The sequence below is a fragment of the Colletes latitarsis genome, chromosome 2, assembly GCF_051014445.1.
Source record: "Colletes latitarsis isolate SP2378_abdomen chromosome 2, iyColLati1, whole genome shotgun sequence".
In the NCBI taxonomy this organism is placed as follows: Eukaryota; Metazoa; Arthropoda; class Insecta; order Hymenoptera; family Colletidae; genus Colletes; species Colletes latitarsis.
Window position 1 is genome coordinate 19300971 of NC_135135.1, and position 20857 is coordinate 19321827.

The 20857-nt window shown below is 37.8% G+C and overlaps 1 protein-coding gene across 1 annotated transcript; it reads left to right on the forward strand.

Moving 5' to 3' along the window:
* Positions 1-160: 160 nt before the first annotated feature.
* Positions 161-20847, forward strand: LOC143351897 (UBA-like domain-containing protein 2). Its single transcript, XM_076783963.1, has 4 exons — positions 161-574; positions 8275-8349; positions 15944-16037; positions 18353-20847. Exons 1-4 carry the CDS (start codon positions 467-469, stop codon positions 18502-18504), a joined length of 429 nt encoding a protein of 142 aa, XP_076640078.1. The 5' UTR covers positions 161-466; the 3' UTR covers positions 18505-20847.
* The last annotated feature ends 10 nt before the right edge of the window (positions 20848-20857 follow it).

Here is a 20857-nt window from a genome sequence, read left to right on the forward strand (position 1 = left end):
CCAATTCTAGAACGTAAACACGTCATTTGTTGAAAGCAAGAACACGAGAATATTCGAAAAAAATCAGGGACTCGCAGATGCACGAGTGGATCGTTTGTCACTCCGAAACATTATACACTGTTTATTATGTATGAAAATAAACAATCGAAACGGAGAGCGTGCACGGTAAAAAGAACGTCCCCAAACATAGGGGAGGCGGTACGCTCGCTCGCAAAGAACTGGTAGTGACGTCACACCGTCCTCGTCTCTCACGTTCCGTAACCCGCGGTGCCCATCAGCCGACTGCGATGAGTTTAGTTTTGAAAACAAGAGGCTGGTCGCCGCTCGTTGGCCGCGCTCGCGTCTAAACGAAAGTTCGAGGCAGAGTCAAAGCTCGGTGATACGGAAGATTGTGCCGTACTCGTGTCTTGTGCGTGCCTCGTTTCGTCTGGTATTTTCTCCCTTTTCGGAAAAACGTGACGAAAACATGGACGCCCTTCGCGAGCAAGTGATGATCAATCAGTTCGTACTGGCCGCAGGTTGTGCCAGAGAGCAAGCGAAACAGTTGCTGCAGGCGGCACACTGGCAATTCGAGGTGAGAGAATGCTTTTCCGCATCTTTTTCGCGCGAAACACAGGGAACTTCACTATGTTTGCGTACACCGCGGTTCGATATACGGCTACGTAAACAAAGCCAGCGAAAATGGCCGACCGTCCAGGCGGTACTGTCGTCGATTCGACTCGGAATTATTACGTGTTCGCACGATTTGAATTGATAAAGCCAACGTAATTCACACGACCAACGTTACGTTGCTGGTCGGCACGTACGTTCGCGTTGAACCCCGATCGATTCGTAACAATTCCGATTCGTAACAGTTCGCGAGTCTGTGAATCCATTTACTACCACATAGAGACGAAGTCCATTCATAAAAATCGTACGATGTTGCTAAGAGGTTTTGTTCGTTATTTGTTGCGACCAGTGGGGATCGTCTGTAGCCCGCCAAGGTTACAGCAACGCACGATACTTTCTGATTAACGCGTTACAAAAAGGCTTTTGTTTGTTTTCATTTACCACGCTTGTATTTAGCAATAAATTTCGATTTTAGACTTGGCTTTTATTCACTGACATTGTCGAGACGCGCGTAAAGTTTCGTTCTCTTAAAATAGGTCTGTGTGTCTATGTATATCGCGTTCAATTTCTTCGAATATACCTTGTTAACTGGCTCGGCTATTAACAATGGAAACAATGCTGACATCGCGTGTGCGGCAATCGTGAACAATAATTATCTTTTCGGTGCCAGGTTTCCAGGCCTATCGATTCACGAGGTATCGTTTGTGCTAAAAGCCTCCTTCGGTTTATGCAAATTAGATCGCATTTAGCTTTCGTCCGATATACCGTACACTTGCAACTTAACGACCCTTCCTACGTAATATTCAGGAAAAGAAGTATAATCCGTGCCGGCGTCGTGTAATTATTAGAACTCGTGTGATCGTTCATTAAAATTGTAAATGAAAACAAAGCGCAACGACCATCTGTGAACTGCCGCGCTCGATGTAAACAAGCTTTACGTACAAACTGTTTCGTTCGTTCGTATACGAAAGTGTATTTTTATATACGTTTTACTAAATCTTTTTAATACAAGAAGCGTGTATTGAAAGTACGATACCACATGTTGTACCTATCTTGTTAATTTAGTCGTGTCTCAAATTATCTGTTGAATATTATTTCTCGACGTGTCTACGTATCACGTACCCATATACAGGGTGCTCATTAATTAATGATATAAATTTTATCAGTACTAGATTGACTCTCGTTGAAATAAATAGAACAAATTATATTTTCTCTGTCAGTAATTAATCAATAATTTAACACTGTTATATTAATATTAATTATTATTTTATTATTTTCGTGGTTACTTGTAATGTATCTTTATTTCGTAACTTGAAAATACTTGGTTCTCGAATCCACGTTCGCCGACGTTTCCTTATCTATTTCAATGGTTACCACACACACGCAAAGTTGGTATACCACGATTCTATGACCACTTTGCAAACGCGTGGCGTGTTTTAAACGGAATTCGTAACGAAATTCGCGCTCGTTCCTGTCGGTACTTTCACGGATTCGTACGGCTTGCGATTTAAGCTTTAACGGCTTGCAGTAATGCCAATCTACGAGTTAAAAATTAATAACGTCACTCATCGTGCAATTCCTCGCCGTTAACCGAAATACGCGAGGTTGACGTTTCTGGTACTTTCACATGACATACACAATGAGGTCAAGAACCTACAGTGGCCTTTCCAGCAATTAGTATCTTATCCGCGACCGAGTATTATCGAGAATTTCTTTCGCAAAATGGTTCGGCGTTTCTGGTCGCGAGTTCGGGGAATAAACAGAGCGCAAAAACAACGCAGCTAGAATTTTGCTAGTACTATTAATAAATACATAGTGGTCGTTCCAACTCCGTGGCGATTGATCCTCCTTATTCAGAATAGCAGGTTATGTAACCAGATCGTAATATTAAATTAAACGTAACTGTGTTTACCGTGCGATTATTAGCGCGTTTCATACTTTACGCTTGGACATCGGACATGGTATCGTATAAAAGTTAATGTATATTTAACGTAATTGTTTTTACACGAAGTTAGAGGCAACTGGCGGCGAACGTGTTAATTCATAATTAGTTCCTCGATGATAGGTTGCGAGATTAGATTGGTTATTCCGCGCTGTGTTTACTAAGCGATTGCAACAGAAGGCTAGACTTGAAATTGTAATCTCGCTTGCACTTCAAATATGAGATTTCACAAGAGTCGTAAAGGATCTTTAATATTTATGTCGTTCTGTTACTATTATCGTATCATCGTCTTTCAAAGATAGGAATACGGTTTAAATAATTGTGTAATAATTTAATTCGGTACCGTTATCAAAAATATCTAAATATAAACATGTAGAATGATGTGTTATTATTGTTTTTAGAAGCTACAACACGTATAATGAAAAATCGATATTTTACGTCTGAGAGGGTATTTGCTACTTTTTAGTACTTTAGAGTAGAGAGAATTTAATGCTTTCGTTGAATTCAGACTGAGAACTTTCTCTGCTCGGCTGCTAATACGTTTAACAACAGATTACGACATGGGTTCTAATGACTACTGGCAAGTCTGTTACGTTGCTCCAGTACCTTTCCAGTTCTCTCTCTCTTTCTCTCTCTCTCTATCCTCCCTCCATCTTGACTCCTCTCCTTCCTCTCTATTTCAGCGTCAATACACAATACTCAAGGTATTTTCTTGATTAGTAGCGATGGAATCGAACATATCGCAAGTACTAACGAAATCTGATCGGATATACAGGGTGTTCGGCCACCCCTGGGAAAAATTTTAATGGGGGATTCTAGAGGCCAAAATAAGACGAAAATCAAGAATACCAATTTGTTGATAGAGGCTTCGTTAAAAAGTTATTAACGTTTAAAGTTCCGTCCGTATTGAATTTTTTTCTCGAAAATGAGGAAGATTTCGTGGGTATGTGTATTCACCAAAAATGATTGTAATTAACCTCCGCATCTGAAAATAATTTTTCCAAATGGATTTGAAATATTTTTTCCCCGTCGAAAAATTTCACACCTTCTCGAATTTTTTTCTAGAAAGTGGGTAGGATTTCGGGGGTATGTCTATTCACCAAAAATAATTGTAATTGACCCCCGCAACCGAAAATAATTTTTTTAGAACGATTTGAAAAATTTTTATTTTGTCGAAAAACTTCACCACCTACCCGATTTTTTTTCTCGAAAATGGTTAGGATTTCGAGGGTATGTTTATTGACCAAAAATGATTATCATTGACCCTCGCAACCGAAAATAATTTTTCCAGAACGACTTGAAATTTTGTAATTTAATTGTTAATAACTTTTTACGAAGCCTCAGTTAAGAAATTTATATTCTTGATTTTCGTCTTATTTTGGCCTCCAGAATCCCCCATTAAAATTTTTCCAAGGTGTGGCTGAACACCCTGTACAATATCGCATATCATTGGATTTATCGTCCTTGCTAATAGATAACACTCGTAAGTAACATTTTTAATTGAAAGAGGTAAGTTTCTCAAGAACACCAATTCCATGAAAACATCGTTCGCGAATAGTCGGTTGTGCGCTGTTTGCAAACAAAGTATCCTGCACACCGGGCCGTGTCTTAAGAATAAAAGAGAATGGCACGTTGCCACCTATGCTGTGTGCTATTTTTCACGGTTCTCCGATATGTACTGGCACTGTTTTCTCATCTTACGATCAACATTATATGCGAACGTGTACGAATAATTTCGGAAATGCGACGTGCTGATTGGCTAAACTGGTCTTTACAACTTTAAGAAATATGCAGGACTCGACGACCGAAATGAAAACACGTCGAACGAAATAGGTTAGGGACATAATGACATCAATTTTCCGCGGTACGACAGTGTGGTCGCAGATAAAAAATTTCGATCTCTAGAACATCGGTTCTAAATCGAACATCCCTAGTCGACGATGAGACACACTGACGGTGACAAAAACAGAACGGACGGACTTTGCCAGATGTCACTGCAATGGATCGTCGTAATCTGCCCGCGTCTCTAGCTTGGAACCCGATCTTTGAAAGGGACCTCTGATTAAATGGCATGCCTTGACGATCGGGCGCACGATAATGATAACAATAGTCTCGTTTTCCCCTAGCCGAGTGAATATCCTCGCGGGCGAACCGCGCAATCGCATCTTCCAATGGCGGTTCGCGTCGTATGACGAAATAAAACGTTTCAGAATGAAGCGCGAAAATAAGGAAAAATATTTGGCACTTGCTCGCTCCCGCTAATACGATACGAAATGCTAAAAATAAACAGTGACAACGAGTGAAAAGTCGATCTCGAGTGATCAGTATCGCGCGAGTTCCGAACGAAGTCTAAGAATACAATGACGGTCGTGTGTGTATTTAGGTACGCCCGAAGCGGGCAAAATTCTTTTTACGATATCTTCCATTTATTTATGTACTTTTGTCGTATAGCTTTTTATTTTTTGTCGCGGATCCAGAGATCCCAACTAACTCGTCGAACTACATACACATACATAAATTTCATATCTACCTTTCTCTGAGTCACACAAACCTTACGTCATTTAAATCTTGCATCATCCAAATCCTACGTCATCCTAGATCCCTGCGTGTCATCGAATCCTGGTTTATGCTACCGATTACAACTAAACTTTAACACGTTCACCGAGCTAAAAATTTGTATTCGAATTTATTGTCGACGAAGACCAATTTTCGTATAATTCTATTTTGGTGTTACGTATTTCTTTTTTTAACCTCTTTTATATTAGTTGACAAAATTATTCTGAAACGAAATACGCGTATATTTATACCGAGACTCGTAAATTTACGCGTACCTTTTGTTGCTCAAGGTCATTTGACGGTCAATTTCACATTAGACATTTTATCTCTCTTTACCAGTTTATTTTCAAGATGATATTCAATCATTGTATCGTTACGTTAGCAGGTTTTCTATTACAACCACTATATTTTTACCAGATGGTTTTATATACGAACACTGTTTTATCGTTCAGTCGAATATTGAAACTGTTTCTTCTGAAGTCTGCAGTAAATGTTTCCATAATACTCTTCTGTACCATTTTTACTCCTAACAGAACCATAAAAAAGAATAAAGGTGTTCGAAACGATTCAACGTTTATTGCATACTGTATTCAAAAGTACACGATTTGCTTGGAAAATATTTGAACGCGGTAATTTGCACCACCTTTTGTTTTCTTTTCTCTGTGTACAGTTATCATTCTCTTTGTCTAGAGCCGTTGACGAAAGATAATTAATTTTTTAATATGAAAGTGTTGACACAAGACCGTAGACAATCTGTGGAAACGTATTTAACGGCGGCTCAAAGGTTACCGCGCCGTTTAAAACGTTTAAACTGTTGAAAAATACCGTTTCTACGTAATACTTTCTTTATTTCTAAAAAGAATATGAATAAATAAAATAAAAGTAACAAGTAACAAATTGTATAGTATAATAAATAAGTGTATAAAAAACAAAAGTGTAATAAACAAAAAATATGAATAAAAGAATAAAGTTTCACTAATAAAATATAACAAGTTAATAATAAATGCGAATGCGAAGCCTGCATAAAAGGACACTGCTGAGCTGTCTTTTGTTTTAAGGGGGGGGCACGTTCCAAACATTTTAGACGCCACTCTGTATACACCATCGACCCTGGGTTCGTAGATCATAGTTTGAGAAACCCTGCTATATGTATAAATTTCAATTTTTGAAAATTTCACGAAGTAAATCCTACGAGGGAAAAATAAGGTCCACTCTAATGTGTACTATAATTAATGTAACAAACGTAATGATAAGAATCTTCCAGGTACTCGTACTGTGAGATAATTGACTACATATGATTTAACTACGGAAAGCTTCCATATAACATAATCATCCGATCGTTTTATCAAATGATCAAATAATTTGATTATTTGTTATCTTTTGGCAGGGTTTGTTGACGTGAGTAGAATTAACATTAACATACTCGTTTCGGGATTGTTTGTCGTGCGCAGCTTTTTCGACAAACACAGATAAGATTTATTACTAACGGTTTATCGGTATCATTTATGCGATACAAGAAAGACAGTTATAAATATGCTGATACCTCATGCACCTTCAACGATTCTTCCCATTCGATTTTATTCTCAAAACCATTCGATTCAAAAAATCAGTTGACTTTAAACAAATATAGTACGAAATATATCCACACCTATTTGCCCTATAACTTTCTATCGACTAGTCGGAAGCTCATAACCTATTCGTGTCGACAATTTTCTGCGGTTTGTTGTTGCACGGAAAAGTATTTCCGACGAAAGGTGAGTAATATTATGAACGTAGTTCCCAAAGAAAATAAAGGAATACCAAGAAACAAACAAACGAAACGCGTCATAGTTTTTCTTGGCATTAACTTCGTTTCAGGCTTCGTGAAATCGAGACCGTCTCGATCCATGTGCATGCGAGAAACGAACACGAGATTGTGTGTAAATTTCCGTGGCAATTGGGTCGGTTAAAAGTCGTTACGTTCGCATCAGCCGTTGATCAACGGTCGGTAAACTTTCGTGTGATCGCCTAAAGCGCCGATAAAACGCGCGTTTATAATGTTCTGTCCCGTAATTTAGTACGCGGTACTCGACAAACACGAACGTGTCGCGGTGATCACGTAAGGCATCTATCGACGTGTAGTGCATTGCGGTCGAACTATGGTTTGAACTATCAACAAAATATCAAATCAAAGCATGTATACCTGTCCACGTCACATTTAACATTACAACTAGGGTTGGGACATATTGTCAAAGATGATTGTTTGTCCGCTAGAAAGTATAGTATAAAAGAATAATGATATTGGGATAATATTTTAGGTTAAGAATGACACCAAAGCACTCCTACGCGCGTTAATATTTAGTTAGAGAACCCGACCCGCAATCGCTGACCAGAGTCACGCGATATACATACATACAAATGTATGCTATGCGCCGCAATATACCGTTTATAGCAAACTGGCATTTACGTTCTCTGGCGAGCACACCAAATTTTTCGCGCGTAACGATCGACGAAGTATCCTGACAAAAATTTCGATGAACTCGGCGTAGAATTCATCGTACGTAGGAATTTTCGAACGTAACGAAATATCATTGGGGGATCGTGTTTCAGCTTGCAATTCGATCTTGTAACACTCATTGAAGTGTTAACATTGTCGCTATACCATACTTGACATTTAAATAAACAGCAGAATTGAAGAAACAATTTATCCTTAAAAAAACAAGACACATTTGTAATTTGAGAAATATCTCTGAAGAATTAAGGCAGTGTTTTTCAAGCTGATTTAATAATAATACTCAACTCTGTATGCCATTATCGATATTTACACCAAACAAGTATTACAGAGAAAAGGAAAAAGTCAGTCCTAGAAGGTATGGCAAGTTGTATTGGGTCAGACATTTTAGTCATGATTTGTAAGACTTGCGAGTAAGCAAACATGACTCGACACTGTCCACATTCTACTTAATGATGTTACCACATTCCCTTCAATCTGGAATTGATCTTCCTTTCTCTCTGCAGTAGCAATAACGAGTAATCGCCAGATCATAAACGTGTCGTTATAAGACCAAGAAAGAGTATGTTTTTACTTTGTTGTACGCTACTGTTGAGTGTAAATTAGCTTGCTGTAACCGGAGAAGGTGTCGAGTGTCGTTCGTATCTAATCTTGGTTCTTTTTTTGTACTTTCCAGACTGCCCTCAGTATTTTCTTCCAAGAAGCTGCGATACCTCCGTGCGCGCAAGGACCTGGTACGCATTTCGGCCAAGTAAGTCGAATCCGTCGTTTCGCTTTCGACGAAGGTTATCGGTTAGCGTAATGTAAATAATGTTCGAACGAAAGGCACAGCCGGTCTTCGATCGTTCCTACGTTCGTACTGGTGAACTAATCGATACGAAAGTTTTTCGCGTCGCGAGCGTCGACGGCGGTTTCGTTCCCGTCTCTCTCTCTCTCTCTTTTTCTCTTTCTTTCTTTCCTTCTCTCTTTCTCTCTCTATTCCTTTCAAGCGGCTCTGTTTTATTTGTGTCACGTGCAACGATCCGCGACGCATCACACGAACGACTTTATTCATTAAGTTCGTCGCGCGAATTGCGACGAGATCACGTGCCAGAAATTAAATGTTTCTTTCATATTTTTTTTTTTTTTTTTTATTCGCTGCGATTAATTAGTTCTCGTAAACATTCGCGTATCTGGAGACCTATCGCCTGTTTTCGTTCCGTACGAAGTAATCCACATTTTTACTGTACGTTTCTTTAAATAGTCATCGATCATTGTTTATCGATCTGTTCGAAATAATTATACCGTAATCGTTGATTAACGTCACGCGGTAATTGTAACGATCGCCGAAGAACATATGTAGTATGTTGTACAGGGTGTTTTGAAATTATTTGATCAAACATTATCAGTATGTTTTGACTAAATACAACAACGAAAAAGAGTCAATGGCTTGTGTACGTGTCTGGTTTCATCAAAATCAGAGATCGTCGATTAGGTGATATTCTTCGTAAGACGTAAATTGTTCGGATAATGGAACGATTGAGTCTTAGGGTACATAGCTATTGAGATAATAGCGTTTTCATTGTAGCTTTATATCTATCTGTGCTCCTTCCATACCTAAATATCTGAGTTATCGGTACTGAGTAAACGTAAGCTTATCTAAGATACACGTAACCCTCCAAGACGTCTCCTTTAGAATTAAGAAGGCCTACGTATCAGTGTTGTAATGAAAATCCATTGCACGTAGATAATTTTATGCGTCGATTGTAGAAGCACGCAATCTGTGAGTACAGATACACGCAACAGGCAAACAAATGCCACAGGTGCAAATATAGGGTGAGTCATCCAACTTGACGACTTTAAATTACTCGAAAATTACTTGCTGTAGGAAACAAAATGTTTCAAAAACGAATAATGAAACGAATTCGAGGGAGACAAAATTTAATGTAAATAATTTTTTTTTGTAGACTACTAAAGTGTTGCTATTTTGGACGAGTTTGATGGTAACGCAGTTTCGTATAGAATTTATTATTTTATAGCGCGTCACACGCCAAATGACAACAAAAAATTTTCTTTCGCGACCTTTGATTGCAGGGCGCACCTCACCTCGGTTAGGGTCGAGCCCCCCTTTGGAAAATACTGGTTTAAATTCAGGCCAAGGTGATAATGATGATCATCATTCTAGTAAACAGCAGTCCACTGTAGTGTTCGACGTTAACTAGTTCAGACTCCTCTTTTTGTACGCATTCTAATATTTCACACATATCATTGAAGATATACAGGGTGTTCGAGTGCACCCTTGGGAAAAATTTTAATAGGAGATTCTAGAGGCAAAAATAAGACGAAAATCAAGAATATCAATTTCTTGACTGGGGCTTCGTTAAAAAGTTAATAAAAAATTTAATTTAAAAATTTCAAGTCATTCTGAAAAAATTATATTTAGTTCCAGGGGTCAATTACAAGCATTTTTGGTGAATAGACATACCCTCGAAATCCTACCCACTTTCTAGAAAAAAATTCGAGGTGTGAAATTTTTCGACGGAAAAAAAAAATTTCAAATCGTTTTGGAAAAATTATATTCAGTTGTGGGGGTCAATTACAATCATTTTTTGTGAATAGACATACCCCCGAAATCCTACCCTCTTTCTAGAAAAAAATTCAGTACAGGCGGAACTTTAAACGTTAATAACTTTTTAACGGAATCTCTATCAACAAATAAAATTTCCTAATAAAATTTTTCCTAGGGGTGGTCGAACACCCTGTACATTGTATCATACATATTTGGGATCGTGGATGATTTGGATTTCTGGATTTTTTGATCGTGGAGTCGGATGGTTCGTTTTTATCGCAATACTGCAATTATCTTGCTTCTGAAAACTGAATGTCTCCTCAGGCGAGAAACGTCAATCGTTTGCATCATCGGTCAGAATAACCTACGCAAATAGATTGGGCATATATTCGTATACACTTCGAGTATGTTTATTCGTGCACCGAGTATTATTAAACAGTACGCAACAATGTTGATACTCGACATGCAATTGGCACTATGTATTTCTAAATCGCCGACAGTAGCCAACCACCCTATACGATAAATCGACTATAAAATTCGACGACTCATCGCCAACGATCTCGCTAACTCAATAGCCGGAATTATTATGAAACGCGTGACAAAGTATGTATGTTTGGAATCCGCCTCGTGATTAAGCAGGCAATTTAATGACACGGGCATGAAATAATTGAACCATTTTACATTCTTACGATTAAGTGAGCCTCGTTCGGAATTAAGTACCGTTTACCGAACACGTGTCTGGTTAATGCACAATAAAATGTTCGTCGATTACGTTTTTTTTTTTTTTTTTTTTTACGCTCGACATTGTTAATGTACCGAAATGAATCACTCGATAACGTCGTAATTAATTATATCGCGAACGTAACGTAATCATGCATGAAATTTATTTCGACGAATGACATCAGTGGCGAATCTCGGCTATTAATTCTTGAAAAAATCTAACATAATATTTAGTATATAATATTTGGAACAAACTAAAATCAAATACTCGTGTACTGTAATAAACGTTGATCTGAATGTAGTCTATCGCGTTTATGATAAATCTGCCGTGAATGTCGAAATGTTTTTTTATTGTCTGAATCAGATAATATTACGAGATTTCTTTGTAAAGCGATTTTCGACATCGATAATTGTACATATTCGCATGCAACGTTGCATAATCCGGCTAGAACGAAACTTCTGATAAATAATCAATGCGGCATTCATATTGCCGCACCTAAACGCCGTTTTATACCAGTATTTATACTTTCTCGTATCTATTACGCTCAGCAAACATTATGGAATTTTAAATATACTCTTTTACACTTTATTTGGAGCACGCGGTACACTTCAGCTGTCGGAATTAATAAATGTATACATTCGCTCAGTTCGTGCATTGACTGTGGCATGTATAAATAGTATCCTCGTTCGTTCCTTTTGAAGATTCTAATTTCTGTGACAGTTTTTTTTAGTGAAAACCCTGTCCCAGTTTGTCAACCGTTTGTCGTGCCTTTTTGCGTTCCAACTCGCTCTGCGTCCGATCTATACCTGCTTAGAACGACGTGTCGACATGACGGACCAATAGGATTGCAAATCACGTGGCCAGCTGTCGTTTTACACCACTTCATCTTTAAAATGAACAGATAGTAGCCACGTGTAAAAGAAATTATAAGTGCATACATATCACAAAATTATAATCTTAATTTTGTTTTAAATTTTGCACATTATAATTCTTCTTAAAAAGACACGAACACGTGCATCCGGGTTTGTTGAAATTTCGAGCATTTATTTTTTTCATATTTAACGACTTCGTTTGCCATAGTAAGAACAAATATAGAAATTTAAGTGCAAATAACATAATACATAGCAGAAGAAATAGCAATGTGAAATGGTGAGATTCGACAAATGAAACCTATGCATTCAATATGATACATAAATATGAAACATTGATATTTCCATTTTAAAGAGTTCAGGTTGAGAAATCAATATTATTTGTTTTGTTTCGATCACTTGTAGATAGTATAGGAAAAGTCAAGACCTGTTTTATTATTTATTGATATCGCAATAGCAGTGTTACGCAACAGTATATGTGACTTTTACGAATAAGATAACGAGTATATAAAATTTTCATTGATTTATTTCCGAATCTCAAACATTGTTTGATACGTCCGTAGAGGTTTCAGCGGTGCATGTTCCCGTTATCAGTCTCGTACAAGGAAAAAACATCGCGGAGGGTTTCAAATTACATGTTACGTAAGATTTTGATAAGAGAAAAGGCAATCTCGACCATGTGCATTTACTTTTCAACGCTTCCGTCGTTCAACGTCACGCCATTGATCGATTCTAAAAATGTTAGTCACCGTAGGCCTCTCATTTTGTTGCCAGTACCACGCTCTAAAATGAAGCTAAAATATCTCCTTAACCCTAATCCTATTGGGATGTTTCAATCATATACCAAGTTTGAGTAACTATAGGGTTTGTAATTAAATTGATATTCTAATGATATCGTATGTATTATTAAAGTTTTTAACATTTGTTCTTCTATTTTAACAAACAGTCGCATAGTTTATAGTTCAAAGGAAATGGTGCAAGCGTTTACAACTTATGATTATCTTAAAGATGACTCAACACGTATGAATCAATTATTAATAAAAATAGCTTGTTTATGGTTGGTAATTAGCTATAATGAATGATTGGAATTAATGTTTTGAAAACATAATGGCAAAGAAATATAAGAAAATTTATGGCACATTTGTTCGCGTGTATTCTTCCCGTATTAGATGTAAGTAATTGACATTATGACCCCGTCGATAAGGCACTGCGACAAAAAATTAGGTCATACAAAGACAGATACTGTTTCCTATGCCATTCAACATTTTCTTCCAACACGGTTTTCCATCGTGAAGAGTGCTAGAAATAAGATGATTCACCCTGTATATTACGTACATTTATCTGTACACATAAACAAGTAAATACTTTCATGTATGTCTACATGTATACATGTATATTCATTGTTGTCCGTCGGACGTAACGTGTATTTATTAGATCGAATCTGTATTCGAGTTGCAGCACGTGATACGTTTCGCAAAGTTAAATTGTCAATTAACCGCTTTAGGATCAGTTTAAAAATCTAAAATTGTTTATCATTGATTCGGTGATCTTCGAATGCGCTTAATTTTACGTCGCGATTAGAATTTTTAAACGGTACTAAATTCGAAAGAAATCGTCTCCCTAAAAATTAAAAAAACCCCTCGGGATCCCTTGACTAATTATTACGAGGCCAAAATAAGACGAAAATCAAGAATACCAATTTGTTGATGGAGGCTTCGTTAAAAAGTTATTAACGTTTAAAGTTTCGCCCGTATTGAATTTTTTTCTAGAAAGTGGGTAGGATTTCGGGGGTATGTCTAATGACCAAAAATAATTGCAATTGACCCTTGCAACCGAAAATAATTTTTTCGGAACGATTTGAAATTTTTTAATTTTGTCGAAAAATTTCACACCTCGAATTTTTTTCTCGAAAGTGGGTAGGATTTCGAGGGTATGTCTATCCACCAAAAATGCTTGTAATTAACCCCTGTAACTAAATATAATTTTTCCAGAACGATTTGATATTTTTTAATTTCGTCTAAAAATTTCAGTACCTACTCGAATTTTTTTCTCGAAAGTGGGCAGGATTTCAGGGGTATGTCTGTTCACCAAAAATGCTTGTAATTGACCCCTGTAACTAAACATAATTTTTTATTAACTTTTTAACGAAGCTTATTTTTGCCCCTAGAATCTCCCATTAAAATTTTTCCCAGGGGTGGTCGAACACCCTGTATATCGCGAATCGCGATAATTTTATCAATTGAAATACTGTTGCCGTGTTACTAAATACGTAACCGCCGTCGCCGTTAAGGCCCTATTATCGGAGAGGGATCGTATTAATTTCACAGTCTGTTATTTTCAGACATCTGCGCAACAACGAATCGGTCGTATTTGGCTTAATTAAAAGACTCGTAAAGCCACGGCGGCATGACCATCGTTGATTCAGCAGAACGAGTTCTTCCTCGTTAACTTCTGCGCCCGGTTATTCAGCCGTCGGTTAAGATTTTGTTTTCTTACGCGTGTCTCTCCTCCTCCCCCTCCCCTCGTCCGTAACTTCGCATTCTTTTCGCCCCTTCTCTTTCCCCACTTTACTTCGCGCCTCCCCCTTGTTACACTTCTTATCCTCGGCCTGTTCCTTCCTCCCACTTTATTTCGGTTCCTCCCTCCTTCCGATACTTCACATTATCGCCATGCACGTCGGCTACGGTTCGAACTTCATTGAGCGAACTTCAATACGATAATGAAAGGCGGAGAGAACCACTGCAGGCAGACAGTTGCTAGGTGCGTTACTATTCTCGGTCGGCGGCATTCCGATAAGCCGTGTGCCAAATCTTGGCCCAAACTACTGGACTAACGACAACGTTCATATCCGTCTGCGAAACCTCTTCGACTCACCGCAGACCATTTTCGCTTTCCATTGTGTCGCATAGCTGTTCCACAGATTTCAACGTCTTGGATAGTTAACGCGAAGATCACTGCTGGGACTTACACGATACTTCAACACGTTGACCTGCTACTCTGCTCTTTCATATGTACCTTCATTCGTCTCCATAGATGAACTTTAATTAACCTTTTGCACTCGGTTGTACCCTGTAAGGAAACACAACATTATTGTTTTGAAGTGATTATACAGGACCAAATATGTTTACTTGGATATTTGCTATCTATTTCTTAAGATATTGTGTTCGAGTTAATAGTTAGGTGGTCGAAGAAAAGTCACCGAGTGCAAAGGGTTCCAATTGTATTATTATTTTTGTGCAATGATATTTCTCGGGAGACGAAAATTATAGGCAAATTGTCACTTTTCATCTAGGCAGGATTGCCATGAGGGAAACGCTACTCGAAAGTATTTCGCAATTATTGAGCCCTCCGTTTAGATTCTTCTATTTATTTATGTAATCAGCCGGTCGTCGCCGCCCGAACACGTGTGCCCGTTGTATTGTCGCGTTCTGTCCACCTGGTACACCCGACGGTTACATTCAGGTCCTGAAGGTTCGACGACCTTAACAACCAACGGGTTCTCGGCTCGCAGAAAGCTGCTTTTGTTGCTCTCTTTTCACCCACCTACCATAGATTTGTGTCGCTTCGTTCGGCGGCTTACGTAAAACATTCGTTCGATATTTTTAGCTTCGCGGGCCGATGTTCCGCGCCGTATTTCCAAAATACAAGCAGAAAACGACCGTAACTCTTCCCACCGTAACGTCTGTGTGCTTCGGGCAACAGTCGCAGGTGAAATTACATGAATGAAACTCGAAATGCGATTCAGCGAACGGGACGCGTCGTATTATTCATCGGCTTCGAAACACGATATAAAACGCGAATAAAATCTTGGCGTTTTAACGATAAATGACTCTATCGGATGGCTTCGTAAGCAGTTCATACCGGTGCACAACCAATTTAACCGAGCGAATATCAACGAGCGAAAATCAATTTGTTCGAAATCGTGTCGCGCAATATACAGTGACGACATAACAATAATCGCGATATAAAATCTCTGCGTTCTTGCGACTGGTGGAGAGACACGCGAAAGAGGTTGATTGTAGGTATCGATCCACAAACGAAGAATCTATGTTTGCAGCCGTACCAGTCATGCGCCCTGATCTCGACCTAAATAATCATACACGCGATCCACGCTAGAATGTAAACAAACAATGTTATTAAACAGACATATTACCAATGATATTTATCGAGGCTTCTGAAAAGTCATAAGCATACGTTTCTTTCGTAGATAACGCCCTGCAACACACCGGCCACGCCGCCAAATTTTCCTGACGCGCTTCTCGCGTTCTCCAAAATGTCCGCAGGAGAGAAAACTCCCTCGGGTAAGTTTCACTCTAATTATTTCTGCACTAGCGCGCTTTTTATTCGACAACTACCCCGATCCTTTGTATTCTGTTCATAAACAAAACTTTTCATGAAATGCATGTAATCTTTCTCTGCGTTGCGTAATGTTTCATTCGATTAAAATATTAATTTACACGATAGTTGTGTACAGAGCAGTACTTGCCAACCTCTCTTACATCACGACACATTTGGTGGTGGGGAGGTGCTATCATTTGGAGAGGCTAACATTTATGCGTCACGCTTGTTCAAATAGTAGAGATTGTGGTAACACAATAAAGTAATTTTACAAGGAATTTCTAATAAATTAAATTCACAAACAAGTCTTTACGATTAAGAACTATGTATTGTCTAAATAATTTACGCGGCACACCTGTTTGGAAGCATTGATACGAAGCACCGGATTAATTCTTTCTTGAAATTTGAAAATATTTACGGGGCAATAATTGTATTCATTGACGTCTATAAAAACGTGATTAATATTATAAACTGATTATGGTTGATTAACCTTTTATCGATTGAAATTATCAACGGATGTTGCAATATCGTTTTTGTAACACCATTTGTTGATAACATTATCTTAAGATTAAAACAAATTTAACGCGGAAATTTAAAATAAATTAAAGCTAATCGGAATCAATTGGCTGATCGGCCTAAGGAAGCCGTAGATAACGATGAATGCTAGTTGTATCTTGTTGGCAAAAGTGTACCGAATCTGTTCAAGCTTGCTTTCGCTAATAAAATTTAATTCTAAACTATTGTTATTGTAGATTAAAGATTTCATGCACAACAATCTCATGGTAATTTCATATAACAATAAGTAAGACAGATACACCTCATATATTATACAGGGTGTTCAGCCACCCCTGGGAAAAATTTTAATGGGGGATTCTAGAGGCCAAAATAAGACGAAAATCAAGAATACCAATTTGTTGATGGAGGCCTCGTTAAAAAGTTATTAACAATTAAATTCAAAAATTTCAAATCGTTCTGGAAAAATTATTTTCGGTTGCGGGGGTCAATTGCAATCATTTTTAGTCATTATACATACCCCCGAAATCCTACACACTTTTTAGAAAAAAATTCGAGAAAGTGTGAAATTTTTCGACGAAATTAAAATATTTCGAATCGTTCTGAAAAAAATATTGTTAGCTGTGGGGGTCAATTACAATCATTTTTGGTGAATAGACATACCCCCGAAATTTTGCGCATTTTCGAGAAAAAAATTCAGTACGAGCGGAACTTTAAACGTTAATAACTTTTTAACGAAGCCTCCATCAACAAATTGGTATTCTTGATTTTCGTCTTATTTTGGCTTCTAGAATCCCCCATTAAAGTTTTTCTCAGGGGTGGCCGAACACCCTGTATATTGTACCTGTTTTCTATATTTTATCGCATTTATTCAGAATTTGATAAGGTTCTCCTTAATACGATGAAAAGCACAAAAGTTAACCTAAAACAGAAAAAAATTAGCGAAGGAACTCGTATAATTACAATGATTTCGTTCGATCAAGTATTAAAAATAAAAAACTAGATAATACATGTTGCGTAATATATTTTGGTAGTATTAAAAATATTATTTTCTTCGTTTAAATAGACGATCCTATGTTTCAAAACTACCATGTAACATTTCACTGATACGTGGCTTTTGTTGTTACAATGGTGTACCTAGATGTATTCTGACTTATTTTGTATTTTCATTCTAACAGTACTATTATTTTTAAATTACTATTCCACTGCATATCTGTTTCATGTACGTATACCATCGACGTTCGCGTCGCAATTTTTCGCCGAATCACATTTCGTTTTCCTTCCACCGAGGAACTTGTCGCGTTCCTTTTGCGCATACTAATCGATTTGGTAGAACGTTGAAAAACATTCTTGCACTACGTATATGTTAGCCGTTGCTTTGTAACTCAGCCCTCATGGCCATTTGTGTCCTACTTGGAACTTCACATTAATCATTAAAGCACCGAAATGGTGCAATCTTACAGATTATTGAATTTGTATTCGATACAAATGCAAACTACTCTATTCAAATTGCTATAATTTCGATATTACATTTTACGAACACATTCTCAGAAGGGTATTCACCTCGAGAGGTCTGTTCGAGTTTAATCGGTTTCGAGAAAAAGAAAATTCTCTGTCCACGCTTCGCATATCATAAATGGCGGCGGTTCTAATTCTCGAACGTTACGCGATGCACTCCTGTACCCTTGTCATTTGCCGTTTCGCAGGGGGTAGCTGAAACGAGAAAACGAGGGTTTTAAATCAGAAATTCGTTGTACCATTGCAGGAATGTCCCCGAGTCAGAACGGATTGCACCAAAACTCGATGCAGATAGGGACGACGGCGCAACATCACGGAGGCCGGTGTAGCGTGACCGGGAACGCGCAACAACAGACGCAGAGTCAACAACAATTTGGCCTAGGCGAGCCGCAGAGATAAAAGAAACTGGTCACTCGGCGGCCCCGTGCGCGTGATCCCGAGATCGCTATGCGATATGCACGTTAACGGCGTTTAAAAGAGGATGCAATGGTTTCACGAAAAAAATCTACTGCTCCCCAAGAGTTACGCGCTGTTACGACACGAGCGATTATACCCCGAGATTCGCACACGCTCGTATCCTCATCCTCAAAAGGACGCATGATTTCCTTAAAGATACGCGCACACGCGTATGCGCACCGAAAAGAGGTTAGATTTATTTAGCGCGTGCGCGCGGGTAGAAGAAACGATCTCCGTAAAACGGTCCATCGTATCGAATCATGGTGTATATGGATCTCTAGTAGCCGGTTACGACCCTCGATTGTTTGTTATTCTTTGATGGTGCATCGAATGTCAAATCGTGTGATCGACCAAGCCTCCCGGAGCTCTCGTAACCATTATTCTTCCGTCGATATACGTGTATGGTATGTCAAGTGATGTACCCAGAACGCGAGAGCAGAGGCTGCAAAGACTATTATCTTATTTTTTTTTTTTTTTTTTCTCACCTTTAAAACGCGCTGGGACGGTAGTTCCTACAATTATGAAAGACAGCGATACTCCTTTAGCGTTTATGAAACAAAAGTTAGTATGCGTCCAGAATGCCGCTTGGTTGTAAATGAGTAGCGAGAAGCCTCCTCCACCGTCCCGGGTATCTTCCTCGTTGTTTCTCGATCTACAGACTCGCGGCTAGATAGGAAACATTTGCGGTCCGAGTACCGCGGAAGTCAAATGAGAAATTTAATATCACTTCCACGTCATAGTACAAAAAAATTGCCGGCACTGGATAGCGTTTAGCGAAGAAAGTTAGGTTTCTTATTTTGTTATAGACGAGCCCAGAAATATTACAAATCTAATTCAATTCTATTTAACATCGACTGATTAACAGGTCGAAGAGAACTCGACGAAACTTGTATTTCTTGTCGCCCTATTTTCGAACGAGGATAGAACTCGATCAAGAGATTAACGCGAAATCTGATGTTGTTCTGTATTGTTTTGTAACGATAACGTGTAAACGAATTGTTCATACTCGACGTGAGGCGAGCGACGAATAAAAGAAGAAATACAAGAGGCTAATCGTAGTTAACAAGAAATTACCACGAATTATAGTTATGTAAAAAAATGTAAAAATGAACATATTCATTATGTAATGTCCATTAGATGTATTTATGTAAAGTTATTGTTTAACAAATTACGTATTTCCAATCGTTATTCAGAACAGAGAGATGACTTGCTCAGATCGTGGTATCCAGTGTAGGTCATTTTTTTTTTCTATTGGGAAAATAAGCAGTGGAGCCATATTAGCTGAGCTGTTTCATCGTCAATTGAATTTACAAAATACGAATTACAAATAGAGATTTCGTACTGCCTGTTTCACGTGTAAATGATTTCATCATAGATTTTCATATTATTCGCAGAAATTCTTGTACGGCAGCTTGCATAATTCACCGCAGATCGATATACAATAAAAATGATTTTTCATTTAATCGTCTTTGTTTATAGTATGGCCAATCAACAACGTACAACTAAAATTTGTTTACATTTTTCGCTCGAACGATCGTTTTCCACAACAGCGTATTTAATCTCACAGCGCATCTACAATTCGTATTTAGTTTGAGAGACAGTGTGAAAGAAAATATTGCAAATGGATGATAGGTATCCAACAATGAAGCTTTGCTGTGAAAATATTTATCTAAAGTTCAATTAATCCAGTCATAGTTTGTAAATTGTTTACACACAATTTATAATCGTAGCTTCGAAAAATGCAGTAAAAGACACTGTGATCAAGTATAAACTAATTTTCATGGATGGAATAGTTCAAATATTCGAGTTTCGCTGCAGCTTCATCACTATGCATTCATTTATGTAAATATGACAGAATTATGGTCATACAGAATTTAGTACGACGAGATGTTTTTCTGTAAGGTGTATACGCTTTAAATATCTTCCCTGTGTTTGTAACGTATAGACCAGTGTCCCGAAATCTATTTACCGCAAAATATAGTTTATGTGTTATACTTTGTTGTTGTGACCTGATTGTAAAATGTGTATAATGTATTGAAATTACATTGGCGTGATACGATATTTTTTTAGAAAATATTTTGTTTGCCCTGAGAGGCACACAAATTCCGGAACACTGGTCTTGACTATTATGAAAATACTATTATGTTAAAACTCATTATTATTATTATTATTATATTATTATATTATTATTATTGTTTATTTGACTATCAATAATAATAAATAATGTTCATGTACATAATTCTGAAAAAATGATCTAAATAAAACATTAATAATGGTGCTTTCATAGATTTTTATA

Coding starts and splice junctions, on each gene's coding strand:
- LOC143351897 (XM_076783963.1), top strand. CDS start 467: ATGGACGCCCTTCGCGAGCAAGTGATGATCAATCAGTTCGTACTGGCC. Junction 575..8,274: donor CGGCACACTGGCAATTCGAG/GTGAGAGAATGC, acceptor TGTACTTTCCAG/ACTGCCCTCAGTATTTTCTT. Junction 16,038..18,352: donor AGGAGAGAAAACTCCCTCGG/GTAAGTTTCACT, acceptor GTACCATTGCAG/GAATGTCCCCGAGTCAGAAC.